This window comes from Trachurus japonicus, chromosome 8, assembly GCF_045865225.1.
Source record: "Trachurus japonicus isolate A0001 chromosome 8, Traja_1.0".
NCBI classification, from domain to species: Eukaryota; Metazoa; Chordata; class Actinopteri; order Carangiformes; family Carangidae; genus Trachurus; species Trachurus japonicus.
Window position 1 is genome coordinate 30,836,359 of NC_140914.1, and position 24,887 is coordinate 30,861,245.

The 24,887-nt window shown below is 42.4% G+C and overlaps 2 protein-coding genes and 1 long non-coding RNA gene across 4 annotated transcripts; 1 reads left to right on the top strand and 2 right to left on the bottom strand.

Annotated features, from left to right (window-relative positions):
• The first annotated feature begins 375 nt into the window (after positions 1-375).
• On the top strand, positions 376-11,416 carry rcn3 (reticulocalbin 3, EF-hand calcium binding domain). Of its 2 annotated transcripts, none has more exons than XM_085785176.1 (8): positions 376-433; positions 1,557-1,780; positions 2,834-3,027; positions 3,909-4,081; positions 5,049-5,109; positions 5,209-5,300; positions 7,163-7,270; positions 11,130-11,416. In XM_085785176.1, the coding sequence occupies exons 2-8, from the start codon at positions 1,563-1,565 to the stop codon at positions 11,235-11,237; spliced, it is 954 nt and encodes a 317-aa protein (XP_085641302.1). In that variant the 5' UTR covers positions 376-433; positions 1,557-1,562; the 3' UTR covers positions 11,238-11,416. The 2 variants fall into 2 exon arrangements, with proteins under 2 accessions (XP_085641302.1, XP_085641301.1); XM_085785175.1 differs by lacking the exon at positions 11,130-11,416 and adding an exon at positions 8,002-8,341.
• A 1,062-nt stretch (positions 11,417-12,478) lies between these two features.
• Positions 12,479-19,210, bottom strand: nosip (nitric oxide synthase interacting protein). Its single transcript, XM_085785161.1, has 10 exons — positions 19,119-19,210; positions 18,824-18,942; positions 17,531-17,636; positions 17,330-17,411; positions 16,520-16,655; positions 16,210-16,394; positions 14,613-14,729; positions 13,622-13,692; positions 13,402-13,510; positions 12,479-12,705 (listed from the first exon to the last, which is right to left on the bottom strand). Exons 2-10 carry the CDS (start codon positions 18,891-18,893, stop codon positions 12,634-12,636), a joined length of 948 nt encoding a protein of 315 aa, XP_085641287.1. The 5' UTR covers positions 18,894-18,942; positions 19,119-19,210; the 3' UTR covers positions 12,479-12,633.
• A 2,903-nt stretch (positions 19,211-22,113) lies between these two features.
• On the bottom strand, positions 22,114-23,040 carry LOC146983723 (uncharacterized). The gene is made up of 3 exons (XR_015036366.1): positions 22,893-23,040; positions 22,403-22,455; positions 22,114-22,285 (listed from the first exon to the last, which is right to left on the bottom strand). It is a non-coding gene; the product is annotated as an uncharacterized LOC146983723 (long non-coding RNA).
• Between the last annotated feature and the right edge of the window lie 1,847 nt (positions 23,041-24,887).

The window sequence follows — 24,887 nt, forward strand, 5'->3', positions numbered from 1 at the left end:
CCCTCCAGCTCCACGTCCACTCGAGACGAACGAGCCCAGACCAGAGACCCAGACCAGAGACCCAGACCAGAGACCCAGACCACGAGCCCCCACATGAACCTCACCGACAGGAAACGGAGCGAACCCTGATGAAACCGGAGCACAACAACGGAAATGTAACGAGACTCCTTCTTGTTGTCGTGGGACGCGTTTGCGTGACAACGTGGCGGTCGACAGCCAATGAGAACACGTCGTAAATCACCGCTCTACCACATCCCACTTTTCATTGGTCGGAGCCCCTGTGAGGGCGCCGCTGATTGGCTCTTTCTCGAGCAGGGCCCGCCCCCCTGAAGTTGCTATTTATCGGTGCGGAGTGCCAACGCGGACTGAGACCGAGACCGACCTGCTGCTGCTCACTACGAACACAGGTGTCGCGAGAGGCCGCAGGACGCTGGTGAGTTGTGTTTTGTTACCTGTGTGGAGGTGTGGGAGCTGAGCTGGTCTCCACAGGCTGAGGGACCTGGTGGACCTCAGCAGGCTGCAGGACAGGGGACTGAAGGGGGACCTCAGGCTCTGTCATCACTGTGGGGATGGTAATGCAGCTGTGGATCATAATGCTGATGAGAGGATGTAGGATCAGGGTCCACTGGTCCCCAGAGACCCTGTCACTGGTCTGAGGTCCTCAACCCTGGACCCCCATGGGTGTTGGTGGTTATGATGATGACATGGCCACAGGGATGGTGCTGCTGGATCAGCTGCTCGGACATGAACATCGCCCAGATGTGATCGGTGTCATATCTGATGACATTCGATGTGGTAGCCTACTGTAGGCCTCCTGCTGGAAGTGAAGACGTTGAAGCTGCAGAGAGAGAGAGTGACGTCTGTTCTGAGTCTGTAGGTCAGAGTAGTGCTCAGCCCTTCATCTCCTCAGCAGATGAAGAATAGACCCCTCCCCTCCTGGTTTGAGCTGCAGGCTCAGGAGGAAGCTGCAGTCTGAAGAAGACGTGGTTACAGGGGCGTCTGCAGAAAGTTTTCAGAGGGGGGGCCTCTTAAAATCTTGGGGTGGCACACCAAAACTAAAAAGCCATAATTTCAGGAATTTTATTATTATTGTTTTATTATACTATAGTATATAGGGTAGTAGAAAACTATGAGAAAGACTGCTGATACACTTTTATTGAGTTAATTGTGTTACATTCAATGTAACTAATGATCTAATGTGCAATAACAGTACAGTGACATTTTGAGTCCCACAAAAATCCTGTTTTATTGTGCTATGTATAGCCTATGTGTTACATGTAGGTGATGCATTCTTTTTGAAATAGGCTAGTTATCCTTTTCCTTAAAAAGAAAAATGGCTAAATTGCAATAAAATGTCATCAATATATATCAATATTAATGTGTGTGACTGGTGGGTGGGGACCACCCCCTGGAAAAGACTGAGTGAAAGACTGAGCAGAACATCTGTCCCACCCCACAGTCTCAGTTCAGGTCCAAAGGTCTGGTCTCAGTGGTCTCAGTGGTCTCAGTGGTCTCAGTGGTCTCTCTGTCTTCTGTCTCTCTCCTCGTCCCTCCAGTTGACCATGATGCTGCTCAGGTGTGTAGCATCCCTCTGTTTCCTGGCAACCGCTGCCGTCGCCGTCCCGGCTCAGGAGAAGCGAATCCACCACCACGCCGACCTGAGCGACCACGCCCACGATGACTCTCACGGCTTCCAGTACGACCACGAGGCCTTCCTCGGCAAGGAGGACGCCAAGACCTTCGACCAGCTGACCCCGGAGGAGAGCAAGGACAGACTAGCGTAGGTTTTCTCACCACAAACTTGTCTCTAGTTATTTATTCTGCAGACTTTACCTGTTGTCTGGGTCTGGGTCTGGGTCTGGGATCAAAGTTCTCAGAAGACTTTTGATCCTGCAGAGGAGCTGCTCTGTTACAGCTGACCGGTACTCAGGCTGAAAAAAGAGCGGTAGGCTAAATAACTCAAAAAGTACAAACTGCCACAGTATAGTAACAGTAATGTGAATGGAAAATGTGTAAAAAAGTAATGAGGAAGGCACAGCATGGATAAAGGTGCAAAAGTGCTAAATGTGCAAAGTAGAGGTTTGCTGTTTGTCCCAGTATAAAAAAACAAAAAAAACTGGTGCATCATGGGAATCTGGTTAACACAGGCAAAGTACTCTATTGTTCAAATGAAGCAGCAAACAAAGGAAGGAAAGGAGCATGTTTCTGCTTGCCAAGGTGCAGGCTGGTCCTAAACCTATCTACCTCCACAAATAAAAAACAAAATACTAGTTAACCAGATTATCTGTGTCAAAGGGATAGTTCAACATATTTGGCAAATTGGCCTATTGCCATAATCCCTACAGTCATAGCAGTAGGTCTGGGATGTACTTCCCACTACACATTTGCCTCAAAAACAACTTGTCCAAAACAGTGTTTTGGAGTTGTTGGATTGTGTATTTGATGAGTTTGATGAGGGAAAGGCAAAAGTACCGCGCGCCGTGCGGAGCTCATGTCTCTGCCCCGCCAATCTAAAAACAGCTTGCACCGATAATTTAAGGTAATGAACCTACTCCTAAGACTATAGGGATTATGGCAATAGGCCAATTTGCCAAAATGTTGAAATATCCCTTTAAACAAAACATTTATATAGAGACCAGTGACTCACAAAAGAGAAATAAAATAAAAGAGAACAGATGAGTAATAGAAAAGAAAAACCAACAAATCAAATGGCTAAATGAACTCCTCCTCTAGACTGGGACTGCTATGTATATCAATGGCTCTGTGGAAAACTAAACCTCATCCTGACCCCTGACCCTGGTCCTGACCCTGGACCCTGGTCCTCTCTCAACAGGAAGATCGTGGACCGCATCGACACCAACAAGGACGGCTATGTGAGCCACTCTGAGCTGCACTACTGGATCAAGCACAGGCAGAGGAGATACATCGAGGAGAACGTCAACAAGCACTGGAACGACTACGACAAGAACCAGGACGGCAAGATCGCCTGGGGGGAGTACAAGAACACCACCTACGGCTTCTACCTGGGTAACCCCTGCTCCTTTATGTCTCCTTTCTGTCCTCCTTTGTGATCTGAAACCTGGTATTAGTGTTTGCCACGACAATGGGGACAGTGATCTAGGACCTTAAAGGGATAGTTCACCCAAAATTCAAATTTCACTCATTATCTACTCACCCTCATGTCGACTAAGGGCTGTGAGAATTTTCAGAGTCCTCCGTTCCTTCTCTGAGTTACGGGGGGGTCCGCGCAGCAGTATTTGTCCATATAATGGTTGTCAATGGATACCAACTTTCTTCGTCCAAAAAGACCCACCAAAAAACATCCAAATACCTCCATACTGCTCGTCTGCAATGTCCCTCTTGTATTGAAGCCCCGACATGAGAAATTGTTCTGAAAAAAATTAAATAAGTCTATATTTTAAGCTTGTTGGTAGCGGAAGCTCCCAGTGTCTCAGTTCACCGCTCAATTTCTCATGTCGGGGCTTCAATACAAGAGGGACATTACAGACGAGCAGTATGGAGGTATTTGGATGTTTTTTGGTGTGTCTTTTTGGACGAAGAAAGTTGGTATCCATTGACAACCATTATATGGACAAATACTGCTGTGCGGACCCCCCCGTAACTCAGAGAAGGAACGGAGGACTCTGAAAATTCTCACAGTTCTTAGTCGACATGAGGGTGAGTAGATAATGAGTGAAATTTGAATTTTGGGTGAACTATCCCTTTAACCCACACACCAGCTCCACATGAATATAGCAGTCATATCCCACGGTCCTTCTCAGCTGATGGAAAAAAAACCGTACCCAGGAGGCCTTGAGGGCAGCCTGAGGACCACCAGAGCCCCCCCCCCCCCCACCCACCACCCTGCCCCCCCCCCTCTCCAGCTAACTGAAGCTTGTGTTTTCCAGGTGAGGAGTTTGATGACGTGGACGACAAGGAAACCTACAAGTCCATGCTGACCCGGGACGAGCGCCGCTTCAAGAACGCCGACAGAGACGGGGACGGCATCGCCACCAGGGAGGAGTTCACCGCCTTCCTGCACCCGGAGGAGTTCGACTACATGAGGGGCGTGGTGGTGCAGGTGGGACCTGGTTTCTAAGTGATACACTTCAATAATACAGCAGTGCTTCATCTGTATAGCGCTTTACAATACAAGCCAAGCCAAGCTTCACTTGACTCAAATATAAAACATCCAAACATTTCAAAGGGAATTGAAATTAGATTAAAAAAAGGCATTACACGGTAAAAGCTTTTCTATAAAGCAGTGTTTTTCAACCTTGGGGTCGGGACCCCACGTGGGGTCGCCTGAAATGTCTAGTAATTGAAAAAAAAATTACTGATAAAAATATTTTTTTAACAAATTATTATTCTTTTTAAAATTATGATTAAAAACACCACACACCATCCTAAACAACTGTCTTCTGTAACTCGAATATATAAATCAGGTTCAAATAGAATGCAGCGTAAAAAATATATCTGAGCTGGCACATCTTGATTGACGGCTGTGATCACGTGATCCAACTGTCTCCCTGTCTCATCAGAAATCAATCCACCACCTACACAGAGTCACAGTAGCCCAAGAGACAGGAAGTGAAAGTATGGATGAGTTTCTCCAGATCTGTAGCTGAAACGACAGCTTGGCTGCATTTCTCTGATATTAACATGTTGAGTTCTTTTAGTACAATGATCTCAGAGATTGTTTGATTTAATCATAATGCATTGTATATTATTACTACTTTATTATATATACATAATATATATGTAGCCTGCTCTGTTCAGGTGTGGGAGGGGCACTGAGTCAGAACCATGATGTCAGCATCTTTAGTCTAGTTCAAATCTTGGTGCAGGGTGTAAGTTTCTCTGGTGCATTAAACATCTGTTTTACAGCTGTGATACCAATCATATACAGTCACACACACACACACACACACACACACTTACACACACACACACACACACACACACACACACACACACACACACACACACACACATAGACACAGATGAAATTGACTGAAAACTGACTGACTTTTTTTTTTTTTTTTCAGGAAACCATGGAGGACATTGATAAGAACGGGGACGGAAAGGTGGACATGGATGAATACATTGGTAGGTAGCTCTGTCTCCTCTATCCAGCCCCCCCCCCCTACTGTTAACCTGGTGGTGACCGGTCCTGAGCTTGTGTCTACTGCTGCTGCTGCTCCACAGGTGACATGTACTCACCAGAACCTGAGGAGACGGAGCCAGACTGGGTCCAGACTGAGAGGAAACAATTCTCAGATTTCAGAGACACCAACAAGGTAAAAGAGGGTGTGTGTGTGTGTGTGTGGGTGGGGGGGGGTGGGGGGGGGGGGGGGGGGGGGCTGCCCATCAGTGGGCAGCTCAAGCTTATCTCAGGTCAGAGTGACACTGGCTCACAGGTGGTTGTTTACCAGAGGGGGGTCAGGGCCAGACTCAGTCAACACAGGACTGGGTCTGCTGCTGTGGTGGGTGTTCATGGGACACTGTTGGAATGAGCTGCACAGATTTACCAACAACTCAGTCCTGTTGTTTACTGTTCAGCATCCAGCTGTTTTCAGAGGAACATCTGTACACAGCCTCGGCCCTCAGACAGTTCACAGAGCAGCTGGTGAGCGTTTAGCAGCTAATAATCCACATGCCCCCCCCAGGGGGCTGCTGGAGTTACAGAGGCAGTCCTGCTGCCCCCATGTGGACAAAATCACTTACTGCAGCTTTAAAGGTACAGTACAACAGGATGAAACACTGGACCCTCATCATGATGACATCAACATGACATGTTCAGGGTTATTTTCTTAACAAAGCTCCTCCACAGAATATTTATATTTCTGCTGCTTTTAGGTTCTATAGATCTATAGATTATAAGTAGGCATAGTACTGTTTTGTGTTTGTTTATTTTTTAATGCATTTTTAATTATTGTAGTGCTCAAGTCACCTGCCCCAGAGACTACGGTTGAAAATTAGCCAACGTGGCTAAACCGGCATGTTTACAGAAATGTTTATTAATGTGCATTGTCTCTGTATATTTAAACCAATAAATTCGAAAATTCAAAATCAGTGGTTCTCAAACCTTTTTACATCAAGGACCCTAAACTGACGCAAATTAGACCACAGACCCCAATTGGACAACATTTGTAAATATACACCAGAAATACACAAATATTTGTTCTGAGACTGAAGAACGTTACTTTTTTAGTCAATGTACGTTCAAATTAGGGCCAATGGCGTGAATTTTGGGAACATTTTAGAGAAATTTTGGGAAAAAATAAATAAATAAAATAATAAATACTTTTTAGAAATTTTCAGAAATTTATAAAATTTATAAAATTTACAAAATTTACAAAATTATAAAATTTTGAGAAAAAGTTGGGGACCCTCTTAAACCTTGCAAGTACCCCTGGGGGTCCCCGGACCCTACTTTGAGAACCACTGCTATAGATGACATGATGATGCGTTTCCTGCATTTTACATGATAGTCATGTAACAATGTTATTTATTACCTTAAAGCTTCAGTTGGTAACAATTATTCAGTCATATTTGCTGGAATTGTCACTATATTCTGATGGTCAGACATTAAATGAGTAATTTAGGACAAAATCCAACTCCTCTGGCTCCACCTACAGCCTGTAATCGTATTTGCCAAAATCCACCGCGCCCGACGATTCTCCACCAGTCAGGTAGAGGGAGCAGGAGGAGCAGCCAATCGCCGCTCCTACGCGTCGTGCTATGGATACGGTACATCTTTTTTTTTTTTTTTTTTTTCTCTGTGGGTGCGTTCATGGCTACTTTGTGTGTGTCTGTGTGTGTGTGGGGCGCTTGGCAGAGGTTCATAAAGGGACCTGACGGAGTATTGTCTTGAAATTTCCGACCAAGTCGCGGAGTTTACTTTCACTTTCGTCAACTTACCAACTGGAGCTTTAATAGGTTTTTTTAAATTATTTTTTTGGTATTTATTTATTTACTATTTATTGACTGTCTCTTTCTGAGCCCTGACTGTCTGTACTGATCACAGACACAGTAAGTGTTTGTAATTTGAATGAGCCATGTATGTGATATGACACAAGCTGCTAATGAGTTGCTCTTATTGGGATCAATAAAGTTTTCTAAATCTGAATCTGAATCCATGTGTGTGTGTGTTGTGCAGGACGGCTACCTGGACAGTGGTGAGGTGGCTCACTGGGTTCTGCCAGGAGAGGTGGACCACGCCGACAACGAGGCCAAACACTTGATCCACGAGACGGACACCGACAAGGTAGACCTGATCCTGATCCTGATCCTGATCCTGATCCTGATCCTGATCCTGATCCTGATCAGACGGGGCCACACTCACACCACACACACTGAAGCACACACCTTCCACTGCTCCTCAATAACCTGCTACCACAGCAAAACACACACACACACACAAAAGTGGATCATGTATTAGATCCAGAACCATTTTCTTTGGTGGATTAATCCACATTTGGTTCTCCTGGATCTGATACAGATCCTGGATCAGATCTGTGTACCATGCAGTTTATTGGATACACCCAGTGTAATATCAGATGATTTCTTCCCTCATCGTGTCTATAATAACCCATCATTCTAGAGAGAGACAGATGAATGAGTTATCAAATAGAAAAAACACATAATACACACCACAACAGCACACAAGTAGTGAGATGAGATGAATACAATGAATGGACCAGGATTCAGTAAGTTGTGCCTACACACATGGCTCCATGGCAACAGGATCAATACAACTAACAACACTCAGAGGGTTGAGTCTGGTATCTCCTGGTGAACATGGTGGGAATAATCGGGGTAATTTGTGGGTTAATTATTAACAAGCTTCTCTCTGTTTCTGTCTCTCACTCCTGCTCTTCATCATCTCACATTTTCCTCCTCCTCCTCCTCCTCCTCTTCCTCCTCCTCTTCCTCCTCCTCCTCCTCCTCCTCTTCCTCCTCCTCTCCCTCTCGATCACAAACCAATGAACCAAACAGGACGAGAGAATAACCAAGAAGGAGATCCTGGCCAACTGGAACATGTTTGTGGGCAGCCAGGCCACCAACTACGGAGAGGATTTAACACGGAGGCACGACGAACTTTGACCAGCCGTCGTGGTCCAGCGCGTGGGTTTATATTCCAGTGCCATGGGAGGGGGGGAGGGGGAGGGAGAGGGGCGGGGCGGGGTGGGTGATTCTGACTGTGGGTGACACCAGAATCAAGGGTGCATTCACGGACCCTTGTCCAAACACACACAACTTCACAGCCATACACTTCAGCATGCAGCCACATACTGTGTATGTGAATAGGTGATACTGATGGTGCTACACACACACCATAGATATATATACTGACTAGATGCTGCGTTCCCAGGCAACTCTATTGAGTGGAATGCGTCAACGCGGCCGCCATCTTGGTCCGGGAGAAGCCAGGTCTACTTACTGCACTAGTCAACAGAGGCAGAGGTCTATCAACCATTAAAATCACCATAACTCACCGAATATTCAACCGATTTTCAAGCCCTTTGGTTTATTATAGAATGTGATGTCAGACATATATTTATGATACAACAACAAAAAAAAATTTTGAATTGTTTTTTTTAATGTATTAAACATACACTTACATACTCAGACACACACCCACATGCATAAATACACTGAAATGTGTTCTACAAGGGTCTGACTGGGTCTGACTGCTTGTCAGACGTATTTATGTCTATGGTCAGAACCCCGGACCAAGATGGCGGCCGTGTTGACGTACGCTGAGCAGCAGAAGGCGACATCTAGTCAGTATATATATCTATGCACACACACACAGTGTTGTATTGTCTGTTACATGTGTAAGTGAGTCTAACACACTGTCTCCAGACGTCACTGATGATGATGATGATGATGACGTCACTGCTGAAGCACAGCTGTTTACGTACAGGACAGACAGATGTGAGACGATGATCCAGCTGTTTTTATATTAAAGCCAGCAGTGAGTGGAGACAACACGGTCACATGGTCACAGCCGGTGTTTACTGTCACAGTTAGAAGTCAAAAGAGAATTAGGCTAAAGGGCTGTTACTGACTTTTTTGGTTTGACTTTTAAATAAAGTTTTGTTTTTTTCTACATATGTATTTGTTGTTTTGTACAAACTCTATAAACCTCAGCCAGTCATTAACTGTATCTGTCACATGACTTTATCAGAGAGTCATGTGACGGTGTGATAGAATGAAGTCATGTGAGAAGACATTTCAAATTTTAGAAGAAATTGTTATTATGTTAAGATGAGACAGCAAATGCAAACATCATGGCACAATATTTATGTTGATTTATTATATATTTATATATATTATATTATTATATATTAATTTAGTTATGTGATTTAGAGCTGAGCTGCAATAAACTGATGTTTTGGGCCCAAATAAAGAAACCTACATATTTAAGATGATTAAATTAGTAAAGTGTACATTTAGGAAGATAAATGAATATGAAAAAATGAATTATACAATAGTAAAACGATAAAGGACATAAAGAAATATAGAAATGTAAACGGTATAATAGTGAGATTATAAGACCTACTTTTGTTAGTTTCCAAATGGTGTAATCTATAATCTCAGTTTTACACATTTCATTGTGTCCTTCCATTTGTTTAAGGTTGTGTTTTTATCTGTTTACCACTATTTAACCTAAAGAATATGTTTGACTGCAAGCAGCGCACTGGCTGAGTACTCAATTAGAAACACCTGTGCACTTACTCATGCAATTATCCAATCAGCCAATCGTGTTGCAGCAACAGATCCTATGTGGAGCCTCAGTTTGTGTTCACATCAAACATCAGTCTCTCAGGCCCTGTTTACACGTACGTGCATATTTTTAAAAACAGAGATATAAACCATCGTTTGCACCCTCCGCTTCGACGCAAACAGAGAATTGGCTTTATGCACAGCTCCACTACTTCCTGAACTTTAGCCAGCTCCTTTATTTCCTGTCTTACATTATTGGACAAACTGATTAATCCAGGTGTGTCTGACCATTGTTATGAGGTCAGACACATTAGTTAGTTTGTCCAATAATGTAAGACAGGAAATAAAGGAGCTGGCTAAAGTTCAGGAAGTAGTGGAGCTGTGCATAAAACCTATTCGCCCCTGAAAACGATGCTTTCTAAAAACTCCGGCCAGAGTGGAGATTTTGGAAAACTCAGTTTGCACGTTTGCATGTAAACAGAGAAAAATGGAGACGGAGTGTTTCTCTCTCACAACTGTGAGCAGAGTTTTTAATCAGAATGGAGCAACAACAACAGAAGTCAGAGGGGAACAGACAGACTGGTTGGACTGGTAAAGCTACAGTCACTCACATAACCACTCTACAATGGAGCTGAGCTGAAAAGCTTCAGACTGACCAACACGTCCAAACTTGAGGTGGATCAGCTACAACAGTCCGCACCAGGTTCCACTTCCTGTCTCCAAGAACAGAAACCTGAGGCTGCAGAGGACACAGACTCACCAACAAGACCCTGGTCTGATGGATGGGATCAACCTGCTGCTGGTGTGGTGGTGTGGTGGTGTGGGGAATGCTTCCTTCTTAATACCAACAAATCATAGTGTGAATGTTTCAGTCTGAGTGTTGTTGCTTGTTGTCTTATGTGAGGTTCAGATGTTTTGGATGTTGATCTTACATATTTTTATATGCTGCATTTTATTTGAAATCGATTTATATTCGAGAAAGTGAAAGTATAGAATACAGTTGTTTGAGATTGTGTATGGAGTTTTTTTTAAAATCATAATCTAAAAAGAATAATAATTAGTTAAAAAAAACAAAAACATAATCAGTATTTCTTTTTTCAATTACTAGACATTTCAGGTGACCCCATTTGAATTCCAGACGACCCCACGTGGGGTCCCGACCCCAAGGTTGAAAAACACTGTTTTAGTTTGTTTCAGAGTAACAAAAGGTTGGACTCTCCTGGTCTAAAGTATCTCTGACACATTCAAATTAGAATAAAACACTGTCTTAGCTCTGTCAGTAACATCTATTATCCTCCTCTGCCTTTGAACCTCTTGACCTCCTTTTAATGACATGTAGAATAAAAACCTGTCTTTATGTCCACATTCCTCACCCTCTGTCTCCTCCTCGTCAGGACGGCCGTCTCACTCTGTCTGAGATGCTGGACAAGATTGACTTCATCAAGATCAGCACCATCACTGACTATGGAGGCATGAAAGTGGACGAGCATGATGAACTGTGATTAATCTGCTACTACTGCACCAGAGGAGTCTCACTCTGTCCAGGTTAGAATAACAGTGAGGAGGTTCTTCTCAAGCAGCCAGTGACGGGTCTGTGGGTTTATTGTAACCCACTAGTACACACACCCACACACACACATCACACAGCTAATATGTAGTAATGGAACACAGTGCCTATCTCCGTAGGAGTAACTACAGTGGCCTTCAGGAGACATGAAAACACAAAGACCCTCTCTAGAGCCAGTAGCCAGGTTTAAATTATAGGTTTTGTTAAGGCTATTCTTTTTTTTTTTTTTATAAATGTCAACAAAACACAGTAGTGAATGGCGTGTGTGTTCACAGTGATGTTAAGTGAATAATCTGTTTTCTTTCATATTGCTCCTATTAAATGTGACAACAGATTTCCAGCAATTTGTCTGATACTGATTGAGAAGTGTTTCCATTTCAGTGTGAAATATTTTTTCATCAGTCTAAACCCACCTCATACGAGCATCGACAATCTGATTTTTAAAATGTATTTATTGTTAAAGGTACATTGTGTAGGAATTACTCCACTCAATCGTATTTTTCATGCTGCATTCACGTGAAATTGGGCAGACGGCAGACGGACGACAACAAGTGGTCCGTCAGCATGAGGCAAAACAATACACGTGACAATATGTTGTCATGGCGATGTGGTATTGTTTACCTGACCCACGTTTTACCGTCTTTCTCTGGACTTCTGTGACTAAAATGACATCTGGTTTGTTAGCGACGGCCGTCTGCCCGACTGCAGGTGAATGCAGCATCAGTGTAACGCTCCATTCCTCCTCACTGCGTTACCGCGGTGACTTTTCACAGACGCCACCTCGACCTGAGCCGACAGCTCCGGTGTCTCCGCTGAGTTTCCATGGTTTCCTACCGTCACGCTGCCACTGAACGTAAAAACATGGCGACACCGCATGGCAGCAGCACCGAGCTTACCCGCTCAATATATGAATGGCAAATTCAGAGCTTAGCGGAACACTTCAGTCAGAGAAGTTACACAATGTCCCTTTAAATTCATTGACTTTTTAAGTTCCAGATTTCAAATTTCATGAAGCACTTAATAACTTAACCTGTAGAAACAGGGCATCTTTGTCTTTGTCATGTATTCTAAACTAATGAAAACACAATAATTCTTAGTGCCTGTTGATTGCACGTTGATTAAAACATGAAGATGAGCAGCTCTGTTTTCTATAACAGTCAATGAGCACACATGATCAACTGGAGGAAGCTGTATTCAGCTTTTATTAAGCTTTGGTTGAATTAAAAAAAAAAAAAGACAACAACTTAAGGAGCAGGGAAAATTTACAACAACATTAAAGTGTGGTGGGAAGAGTCCTTTACAAAAATATAGTGGGTGAGCAGCTTCATGGGTCACACCTGCATCACTGGACGAGCCTCCTTAGCTTTGAGGTCCACACCGGACGCAGCGAAGCCAGTTCCACCCTGTGAGCAGGAGAGACAGGTCAGAGGCTGTCAGCACCTTGTTGTCATGGTAACAAGCAAGGACAGCTGTACTGGAACAGGAAAGCATGGTTCTTAATATGTGGTCCGCTAACAGTGACAGAGAGTGAGGGGACCAAACCAATTTTTTTTTATTGTTTGCAACTAAAACATTCTCATAAATGTTAAAGGGATATTTCAACATTTTGGCAAATTCACCTTATTGCCATAATCCCTATTGTCATAGCAGTAGGTTGTTACCTTTAATTGTCGGTGCAAGCTGTTTTTAGAACGGTGGAGCAGAGATACAAGCTGCTCAGAGCTACGCTACAGAGGCTCATGGTATTTCTAAGTTTCCCGCATCAAACTCATCAAATACACAATCCAACAACTCTAAAACGCTCTCATGGACAAGTTGTGACCTGCACATTAATACCATTAGCCGCCGTAGCATAGCTCTGTGTAGCTCACAGCTCTGCCCCGCCGATCTAAAAATAGCTTACACCGACAATTAAAGATAATGAACTTACTCCTAAAACTATATGGATTGTGGCAATAGGTGAATTTGCCAAAAATGTTGAACTATCCCTTTAAATTCTTCTTGAAGACAAACGCTTTCTGCTCAGGAAAATGCATTTTTACAGGAACCACTTTAAGAAAGCAGCTCGTCTCCTACTGTCGGTGTCTCTGCCCACTCACCCTCTGCAGTGGTATGATGTCTCTGTCCTTCAGCTGCTCTCCTGTCACAGGGTCCATCATGTCCTTCCTGATCAGCTTCTCCACACACTCCTGAGTGACCACGGCCCCCCTGAGCACAGAACACAGACAGTTACTCACAGTCCTGACACACACACACACACACACACACACACACTTCACATCAGCCTGTCAGAGCTGGGGCAGACTGGATGACACTCACGAGGGTCTCAGCACGGCGCAGGGGATGCTGTTGGCCAGGACGTCTCTGGTCACGGCGCACACGTACCTGTCCTGGAGACAGAGGGGGGGGGTTATACCACAGTGCTGACAGGTGACAGGTGATCTAATACACAAACGCAAATTCAGTTGGATGGGGTTGTTATTGAAAGAGTCAATGAGATCAAACTTCTGGGGGTTACAATAGATGATCAAATCAGCTGGAAATCTCATATTAATCATGTACAAACCAAAGTGTCACGAAGCATTGCAGTATTAAATAGAGCAAAACAGGTTCTGGATCGCAAAACAGGTTCTGGATCACAAAACACTCCGCATTCTACACTGTTCACTAGTTCTTCCTTATCTAACTTACTGTGCAGAGGTTTGGGGAAATAATTATATAAGCACAATACTGTATATCCACTCATCACTCTGCAAAAGAAAGCAATAAGGGTCATTCATAGGGCAGGATATAGGGATCACACAAATTCTCTTTTATTACAGTCAAAACTACTGAAATTCAAAGATCTTGTTAATCTACAGACAGCTCAAATAATATTTGAAGCAAGAAACAATTTACAGCCTGGAAATATTCAAAAATTATTCATTGAAAGGGAAGGGGGTTATAACTTAAGGGGAAAATTTAATTTCAAAATCCGGAACATACGCACAACAAGAAGGAGCTTTTGTGTTCCTATCTGTGGAACTAAACTATGGAACAGTAATACATACATAATTTATGAATAAGGGGTGGGAGTAAATAAGTTTTACTTCTTCCCACTCCTTTTTGGATTTGAAAAAACAAACAAACAAAAAAAAAATCTAATTATCTTTATTTTCAATTATTTTATTTTATTTTTTGTTCATATGTTGTCTTTGCAAAGTTTTTATTTGTTATGTCTGTCCATTTCTGTATTATGTTTTATTTCTTTTAACATGTCCGAAATAAACAAAAAACTCAATCAGACCACTGCATGGTGACGTTAACAGACCTGGCGGGTGAGCAGGGCCACTCGGTCCAGGCTGGAGTCCAGGGGGGTGAAGCGGACTGTGACGAGCTCATTCATCTTGATGGGTCGTCCTGACATGGGACACAGCACGGCCTTACTCTGACACACACAGGACACAGGAGACAGTGATGTCACCTCAGTGAGCCAGACAGTACTAAAGCGCCTCGGAAAACTATTCATCCCCCTTCAGCTTTTGTCAACATTTTGTCACGTGACATTACAACCACAAACTTCAATGTGTTTTATTGGGGTTTTATGTGACAGAACACAAAGTAGTGCAAGGTACGGTGGCCCTGGGGTGCAAATCATAACAGCAAATCAGAAAAAACAACAACAAAAGAGAAAACACAACACAAAAAGAGAAAAAACAACAACAAAAAAAGAGAAAACACAACAGCAAAAGAGAAAACACAACAACAAAAAAAGAGAAAACACAACACAAAAAGAGAAAAAACAACAACAAAAAAAGAGAAAACACAACGGCAAAGGAGAAAACACAACAACAAAAGATAAAACACAACAACAAAAGAGAAAACACAACACAAAAAGAGAAAACACGACAAATTACTAAACACAACAACATGGGGGCTGCAGGATATGTAGATATGGATTTGTGCTGTAGATGTGGCAGATGTGCAACTGTGACATGACTCAAACAAATATAAAAAACTGCACTTGTTCCTATTGAGGTTTTGATTGGATGAGGTGAGCAGCCCATACATGGACATGGAGACTCCACTGGGGACACCGTGCTCTCGGTCTAAAACAGTGTCAGCATGAACCAGACACACACAAAACAAACACTCTGAACCTGGCAACAACACACACTCTAAGCGGCAGGAGAGGGCCATCGCATCTGGATCCATCCATTTATCTATTTAAACTTGCACTTTAAAGGGACAGCAAGGACTTTTGGAAAGCAAAGAGTTTTCACACTACATTTCCCATGAGCCTCCTATTACCTGCCAAGGGACTGCAGATGTAAATTAGCGGGCTTACTAACTCTGACACATTTACATTTGTATTCACTTACTTACTGATGTTCATTAAAGTGTATAGTCCCTTTCAAATAAATAAATAAAAAAAACAACAACACACGTGTTGTATCACTCCGCTGTTCAGCTGTTTGGATCAGCGGTGTGTGGAAGAGGCGGAGTGATACAGCGCCTCACGGAGCCTGTCTGTGTGGAGGAGTACCGAGGAGTACTGAGTCAGTTGGTTAGTTCCAGATAAACAAACGTATTTCCAACCAGCTGATGCATTATTTGTAAATTTTTACTTTAAATTCTACTCTTGAACTGGTGGATTATTTTGAGACAGGACTTCTCGTAGGCGGCGAAAATACACTCATTAATTGTCCCTCATTCACAACGTGTGCTGCCTGTGTCTGCGCCGGTGTTTCTCAGTGGGGGGGAGCAGGGACCTTTCTACTGCATCTAGTGTACTTAATGGGCATTTGTAGCTCATACAACCCCCACTTCAAAAAAGCTGAACTATCCCTTTAATGTGCCGTCAGATTACAGGCATGTCTGAATGAGTATACTCTATCAGAAGACTCAGTTACTGAGCAGCCACTCACTGGTTTCTTGAGCAGGGTGGGTTTGGCCTCGGGCGTCAGAGTGGGAATCCAGAAACTAGGCAGACTCTGACTGGAGGTGGAGGCTGAAGCAGCGGAGGAGGAGGAGGAGGAAGAGGAGGAGGAGGAAGAGGACGCCTCTGCTGAGCTGCCGTCAGTCCTGATCTTCTCTCCTACTTTGCTCTGACCTGGAGGACGGAAACAGTTTGTTAAATGCCAAAATTACTTCATACGACTAAATATCATCGCTGAATGTGTGAGAGTGTGGATGAGAAAACGTGTGTGAGGTGGATCAGGGCTCGTGGTTTCAGACCTGATGTGAAGGGGTTGATGGGTTTGGACACGATGCTGTTCTCCCGGGTCTTAAACCTCTCCACCCTCTCCCTCTCCTCTGACTTGGACTCCAGCTGACTGCTGCTCTTCTGGGCTTGTTTCTGCTTCTCGTAGGCCTGAGGAGTCAGAGGAGGAAGCAGCTGAGACACAGACTCAGTCTCTGTGATTCACAGTAGGAGCACGACGGATGCACCAGCAGTGGGTGATGACCGTAAATCAACATCCACGTGGAGAAGGAAGTCATGAATGTATCTTTCTCTGTCCCAGAATGCTCCATCTGAAAACGGTTCTGTGGAAAGAGCTCTCTACTCGAGTGGTTCTGAAACGTTTTTTTACATCAAATTGACACAAATTAGACCACGGAACAGCCAGCAGAAATACACAAATATTTGTTCTGAGACTAAATAACATTACTTTTAGTAAATGTACAATTAAATTAGGGCCATTGGTGTGAATTTTTGGGAAAAAAATTCGTGAAATTTCTGGAAAAAAGTGGTAAAATTTCTCGGGAAAAAAAAAAGTTTTAAAAATTCTCAAAAAAAAAAGTTTTAAAAATTCTCAAAAAAAAATGGTAAATTGTCTCAAAAAAGTTTAAAATTCTAGAAAAAAAAAGTGATAAAATTTTGAGAAAAAGTTGGGGACCCCTTTGAACCCTCTCAAGGACCCCTGGGCGTCCCAGGACCCCACTTTGAGAACCACAGCTCTACTCTTTCACCATAGAAACACTTCCATCCTGTGTGGATAGGGTTAGGTTGAGGTTAGGGTCTGACTCAGATGGTTGAGGGTTTACCTTCATCTTTTTGGCGGTCTCTGTCTTCTGGTGCAGGATGTATTCAAGAATGGCCTGTTTTTCATAGAGGAATCCATCTGGACTGAGGAAACAAGACACTGTGTTCATGTCTGTGGTCACATGATGAGGTTATACTGTGTGTTTCTGTGTGTGTGTGTGTGTGTGTGTGTGTGTGTGTGTGTGTGTGAGAGAGTAACATACGTGACCACAGGATCCTTACAGGGCTGCAGGGACAGGCAGCAGCAGTCAAAGTCTTTGATGGCGTCTTTTCCCAGTCGAATGCTCTGAGTCCCATAACCAGACGCCGCTGAGACACACACAACACGGTCACATGGTGATGCTGTCATCAAACACACTTAGACAATAATAAAACAAGCTTGTTCCAGAGTTTGGGAGCCACAGTGTCACTCTGCTTTAACAGCCAGGGGCGATCTGTCAGCAGACCTCAGTGATGGAGAGGAAACACAGGGGAGCAGGAGACTGGACAGGTTAGAGGGGGCCAACCCATTAAAGGACAATTCCGGGGAAATTCAACCTAGGGTCTAGTTTCCTAATATTTTAGGTCGAAACGATGGATTCTGAAGATTTTCTTTTTAATTGCTCCTGTTTTGCAGTAGTTGTGCCTGTGTCCCTGCATCGCCACGGCAGCGATGAATGGGAGCGGACAGCATTTCCGCTGTTTACATCCCTCAAAACCATTATTTTCCCCACAGACAACGTCAGATGTCTTCAAACATACACCGAGAGGTTTGTTTACTTCAAGCAAGCGGACATGTTTGTAAATGGAGCTGTAATACGAAGTCTCATGTGAGAGTCAAGTTGACGGCTAACTCTCGTTTGTTTTATCAACAAAGGAATTTCAGCTCAGAGGCACAACGTCTTCGTAGCGGTGAGAGTAAGTCTGAATATTGTTTATTCTGCCTGTAAACATACTGAGCGTCAACTTGACTCTCGCGCGAGACTTCATGAGCAGGGGTGCAAACTAAATTTACAGTCAATTATAGCATGAGACCAGGGTCCAGATTCACTAAGGTTTGCACAACCTTTGCTCATGCTAAACCTGCACAATTGATAAGCAGCGATTTTCCTGAGAACCTAAATTTCCCTGGTATAAACAGCTGAACGTTGCCCACACAGGGCTCCAAGCAAACACTTGTAGCAGCTTATTTAAGCCTTAAATAATGCTGAGGGTCCAATGACCCATTTTACATTTGAGAACAGTAAACATTTTTCCTTGGACTACAAGTTGACTTCTATTGTGACCCAGAATGGGTCTAACAAGGAAATATTTACACTTTTTTTTTTTTTAAATCAACAGACACCTGGTGAGTGAGGGACTTCCTCTGCTCGTTTACTTTGGCTCTAGCTGCCCCGTTGTCCAAAGACTGCGGAGTGATATTGATATTTGTAACGTTAACTTTATCGCTAACATAGGAGGGATGTGATGTTGGGGCTCTTTGACTCGGCTTGTTGCCCCTCTGAGCTGCTCCTCACCTGTGTCCTTCTTCTTCTCGTGGTAGGTGTAGACAGCTCCGGCCGTGCAGTTCTTCCCGTGGCGGGTCATGGTCTCGGTCTGCTCCTCTCAGCTGGTCTGGATCAGGTCTGGATCAGGTCTGGAGGAGGAAACATGGCGCTGTTATTGTCGCTGTGATGCTAGTGATGCTAAGCTAACGTGCTAACATTAGCATTAGCTGCTGAACGTGAACACAGGTGTTACTCCGCCTGGTCAGACAGGAGTCTGTTGTCACAGCTGTTCAGTGTCACATACCATAATATAATATAATATTACCTCAAGTAGAGAAGTGTTCACACTGTTTACCCGTCTTCTTCGTCTTCTTCTTCCCCCGTTTCCGCTTCCGCCTCCTCCTCCTTCTTCTCCTCTGTGTTTGGTGTAGCAGCCTGTCTCTACCGCCCCCTGGCCCCTGCTGGCGGCGGAGGAGCGACTGGAAAATAACTCACACACACTAAAGACCTCATTCAAGAGACGGTTTAGAAAAAGTATAGTATCTTTAATGGTATTATTAACTCTCCCCCACGCGATAGCAGCTCTCTGTGACTCCTGCAGCCCACTTCCTGTTGTAGGAGTGGCCTACTCAACGTTTTATCTCGTCCTGCTGTAGTTAATCTTCTCCTCAATGTATCACTACAAGTTCCACATTCCCTGTCATTAGGGCCACGGGGCCATCGCACCGGGCACTGGCCCCTACAGCTATGAAGGGGCCAGTGCCCGGGGCGAATGGGTCCAACCCAATGATTTGCTCAGATGCAAGTGCACCATGAGGGGGCACAATAAGTGTCTGGATTAAAAAACTTTGAAAATGTCTAACAAATCAACAGTAGCCTCGGCTGACTACAGTTTTACAACTTTCACCAAAATGTAGCCCCAATAATTTAGAAACCTTCAATTAAAGGGATAGTTCACCCAAAATTGAAATTTCACTCATTATCTACTCACCCTCATGTCGGCTAAGAGCTGGGAGAAGTTCAGAGTTATCCGTGGCTTCCCGACGAACTGGGAAGAGAAGCTTCCGCTACAAAACAAGCTTGAAATATAGACTTATTTAATTTTTTTTCAAAACAATTTTGCATTTCACGGCTTCAATACAAGACGGACATTAGGGAGACATGGAGGTATTTGGATGTTTTTTGGTGTGTCTTTTTGTTACGAAGACAGTGTATATATTATAATGACTAGATAACTTGATAGATAATTTATGAATAAGGGGTGGGAGTAAATAAGTTTTACTTCTTTCCACTCCTTTTCGGATATGAAACAAACAAATAAACAAACAAAACAAAACAAAAAATCAAATGACCTTTATTTTCAATTATTTTCTTTTATTTTTTTTATTTTATATATATATATATATATATATATATATATATATATATAATATATATATATATATTTTTTTTTTTTGTTCATGTTTTTGCAAAGTTTTTATATGTTATGTATGCCCATTTCTGTATTATGTTTTATTTCTTTTAACATGTCCGAAATAAACTTAAACTAACTAACTAACTAACTAACTAACTAACTAACAGTTGGTATCCATTTGCAACCGTTATATGGACATGCACTGCTACGCCGAGACCCCCTGTAACTCAGAGAAGCCACGGAGGACTCTGAAACTTCTCCCAGCCCTTAGTCCACATGAGGGGGAGTAGCCTAGATAATGAGTGCAATTTCAATTTTGGGTGAACTATCCCTTAAATCCAGCGCAAATTATGAAGTCCATCAGTTTTTTTTTTTCAAAAACTGTAAAACGTATTAAACCCTTCTCCTCCCACAATTTTTGCTCAATTGTCACCAAATTTGCTACTGTAGGCCTACACTGCATCTTCAGACTATTCTCCACAAAAATACCATCTGGGTTTTTGATATGTGAACAGTGCTACTACAGTGCACGAAAACGTTTGACTGTAAACATATACCAGCTAATTCTTGCTAAATACATTTTCTATATTCCTGAAAAAAATGACAACATTTTTGAGTTATGATCTATTAAGTTTGGCAAATATCAGAATTTTATCTCAAAAACTGAATTTAACTTATATTATATTATACCGTTAATTTTACAATTTTACCTGCTCCCTGAACAAAAACTGGTTTATTTCACCGTTAACAGCAGTAGGCCATGAAAGTTCTCATCTTGATTTTCTTTTGTTCACTCTAAAAAGAAATGTTTAGACTCAACAAAAAAAATCAACGCAACAGTTTCCATTAGCCTTTCTTAGTTATGACAACTTAATTTGAAATTACATTGAACCAACAAACAACATTACGCTGGGGGAATTAGCTTTACCTCTTCAGTCAAAGATTATTTTAATTACCTCTTACTTAAAGCAGATAACAGCGGCACGGCCGTTTCGGCTAATGCTGTGTTCAAGGCAGGCTTTTGAAACCGTAAGTTACAGCTTCAAGTCACAACTACGACTTGGTAGCGTTCCAGGTAACCCGTAGCTCATGTTTTTACCGTCCTGTTGTCTGTGAAAGTTCCCTATAACGGCCACTCGTAACTTCCGACCCGTGAACTCGTACCAGATCGAACAGGAAGGAAAAACACAAAGTACGAGTTTCCTTGAACGCACCATGAGTTAGCAGCCCCCGCCCTTGTCAGGCATCAATTGGTCCTCGTGCTACGTCACCACATTCACGCGCATCCCTTGGCTGCACACACAGCCCTTCATGCCGTTCTCTCCCCTCATTGGATAACACTTGTATCCCACAAGGAAAATTTTCTCCTCGGGTTACAGCAGAGCAGAGTGACGGAGAGACTCGTGTTTAGGCTGAAATACTTCATGTAAGTGATTGCTGACGGAAAATAGGACTATTTAGGACTTATATTAACAAAAACATTCCACTGATATCTGCTTTAATAATTCTAAGACTAAAGGCAAGTTTTTAAGTTGATAACTCAAAAAATGTAGTTGCTCCAACTAGTTTTACCATGTTATCTAGTTAATTACTATAACAATGTACACACCTTTTTAAGTAGCAAACATTTCAAAAATTAAGTTGCTCCAATTATATTTTTATTTTTACCTTTTTGTGTTTTCATGTTTTTGTTCATGTAGCTTTTAAGAAAGACATTAGTTCAAACACTATCTTTGTGAAATTAACATTTTTTATTTCAAACTGCAGTTCAGTATTTTAACACAATATTCAAAAAACAACAACAAAACACCTCTTCTTGGGACTCATCACATTTGCAATGGCTTTCAGTCCATTAAGGTCGGGGAACAACTTCTGATAAGGTTCCAAAGTAGGGTAAGTTCCACGTAGTTGGTCTAGCTCAGGTTGAGAGCTATATGTCCATCAGCAAAGCACAGCGCCTTGGGATATCCTTTTGTTCCCTCCACCACAGTGGCTGCTGTCCGTGGTCAGATGCAGGGGTAGACTGGTCACCAGTGATAGCAGTTTTCATCAAGGCTGGCCTCAAACTCATCATTGTCCTAGTAAAGTAAATTAAAACATACGTTAGTGTTTAAGTTTGTAGTATGTGTAAGGATTCAGTTAATCAGTTGAGCCACAAATCATAGTATGATAAATCATAATGGTAAGATCCATACCTCTTTAGCAGGTCTTCTTGCAGGGAGTAAGGTGCAGCATATGCTTTCAGCTTCTGTGGAAGACAAATATTCCATAGATATTAGTGCTAAAATTGCCATTCATGTCACAAACTCATGTATTTTCAAATGTGAACTGTACATGGTAGATATTCCCCACAATGACCATGGCACAACCTGCAATGGTTTAGCAACCCTGTCTTTATAGAGGATTCAAATGTACACAGTTTCACAGCCCTCACAGAAATATCCACAGTTTGATCAAAGAACAATTTGCCTATAGTAGAAAAATTCAGCCATCTATGTGAATGAACAAATGATATGAAATTAGATAAAATTACATAGCTTAATATGGCCACATGGTGAAACAAGCAAAACTTGAATAAGGCTTTTCAGCACATTTGCTCAGCACATATCTCAATGAAACGTAATGAAAGAGGTGCAAATTCATTATTTTCGTAGAACTGTTACATGTAAAGGAAATAATACTCACCATGAAATGTCCTTTATATTGAGTTTCTTCAGCTAACACACCGTCTTGTTATCGGAACTGGTCCAGGCATGTTATGTGAGTGGGAACTTGAAATTGTAATGTCATTGTGGAGAAAAATTAAGTTATCAAGCCAACTTAGTTAAGTAAGTACAACTTGAATTTGGTTTTAAAGCCATTAACAATGAAATTTCAGTTTAAATCACATGCAAAATTAAGTTGATGTAATTACTAACATTATTATTTGAACACAACTTATAAAATAAAGTTTGCAACTTAGAAGGTTGCTCTAAAACAACTAATTAGAATTTTTAACTTGTGTCCATGTATTAAATCAAGTGGTGGTAAAAGCTCCTCTAAGTTACTTTTTAGAGTGTTGGCTGTTCTGTGCAAGAGCAGCAACCCAATAAAATCACATATTCTACTCCAAACCATGTTATTTGAAAAGACTTTACTGGACCCTATAGATGCCATGTTTTATGTTCTGAGGAGTTCTGTCACTGAATCAACACAGCATAGGACTCTCATGTGACTTCCTCCAACAGCTACTATATAACCATCTTTACTATTATCAGGTTGACCTCATTGCCTCATTGCCCTTTTTTATCCTCAGTGTTTTATTTAGCTTCCATCCATGGGTTTATTCAAATGTTTTTGAGCTGCTCCATAAACAAAGCAGCAATGATCTGTAGGCTATAGTATCATCTCCCTCACTAGCTCTGCATTCACCAGTGTTGCATGTTTGTGTGTTGCTGAGCAGATCACCGTTGATCTGACAGATCTAATGAACAGGCAGTGTTAAAGCTCAGCGACCTGAGAGCTGGACCAGAAGGAAAGAACTAAGGAGACCTCCAAACTCTGGGTCTGTTTGTTCAGTGTGTTTAAAAATTGAGTGAAATATTTAGACCTTAAAAGTCATGTCTTTAATGGCTGTGGGGTTCAAATGCTCCTACACCAGTTAAAATGTTATTTTCAAGACACTGCCTCAAACCCAGTCTGATATTTTACATTTGCAAACAGCAGTTTGTGTAAATCTGACTGTTGAACATGTGGCATCAGTAACAGATCAATAGTGTTTGTATAGTGAACCCTGCCCTGAAGCTACAGTGATGTTTGCAGTGACTGTTTCCCTCTCATGTCTTGATTATTTCTGTGAACAGCAGCATTTCCTGTCTATGTGACTGTGGATTTCCTGTTAGAAGATCCCTACACCCAGTGCAAATAAAGCTCCAACTCACTGATGCACACACAGAAACAGGGTTTGCTGCAGTGAGAGAGAAAAAAACAACTTTATTCACTCTTTGCTTTATGATCTTTGTTTAAGTAAAAGCTGCAGACTGGTTGCACAAATGTTTGTTGTAGTATAAAGGTTGTACTTCTCCTTTTCTGAGTTACTTAAGGGTGTTGCACAGAATCTCTTATGTATAAGGAAAACATTTGACCTTGACTTTACCTGAGTGGCAAGATCCCATGATACAAAGCTATAGAGGATCCACTGAGCTGTGGAAAGTAAAGGGTTCCTCTACATTAAATGTGTCCTGGTTGTGGTCCACTCTCACTCCCACTTCCTTTTGTGTTTTTATTAACATTTTGGTTGTGAATGTGATTTGTGAACCCATTGATTCCTTAACTATAAAACAATAAGAAAACCGTAAATATGAAATATAAAGATATATCTTAACTCAAGGTGTTTTGTGCACCTGGCTTGTTTTTCAGTGTTGCGGTGGAAATGGAGGCGGGAGCTGAACGTTCCTCTCCTGCGGCAGGATGGAGGAGTTTCATCAAAACATGAATGAGAACAAACAAACAGAGAGAAAATGCACGGTGATAAGAATAATGAGGGAAGAGCCACAGATAAACTGATCAGGCACTTATCTAGCTCAGGTCCAGACCATATACGGTCACGTATTCAGAAAGTCTGGAGTTAATGATGTGGTGAGAGCGGTTAAGGATGCCGTGGCAGATAATAAGTGGGACTGGACCTGGTTCATAAACAAC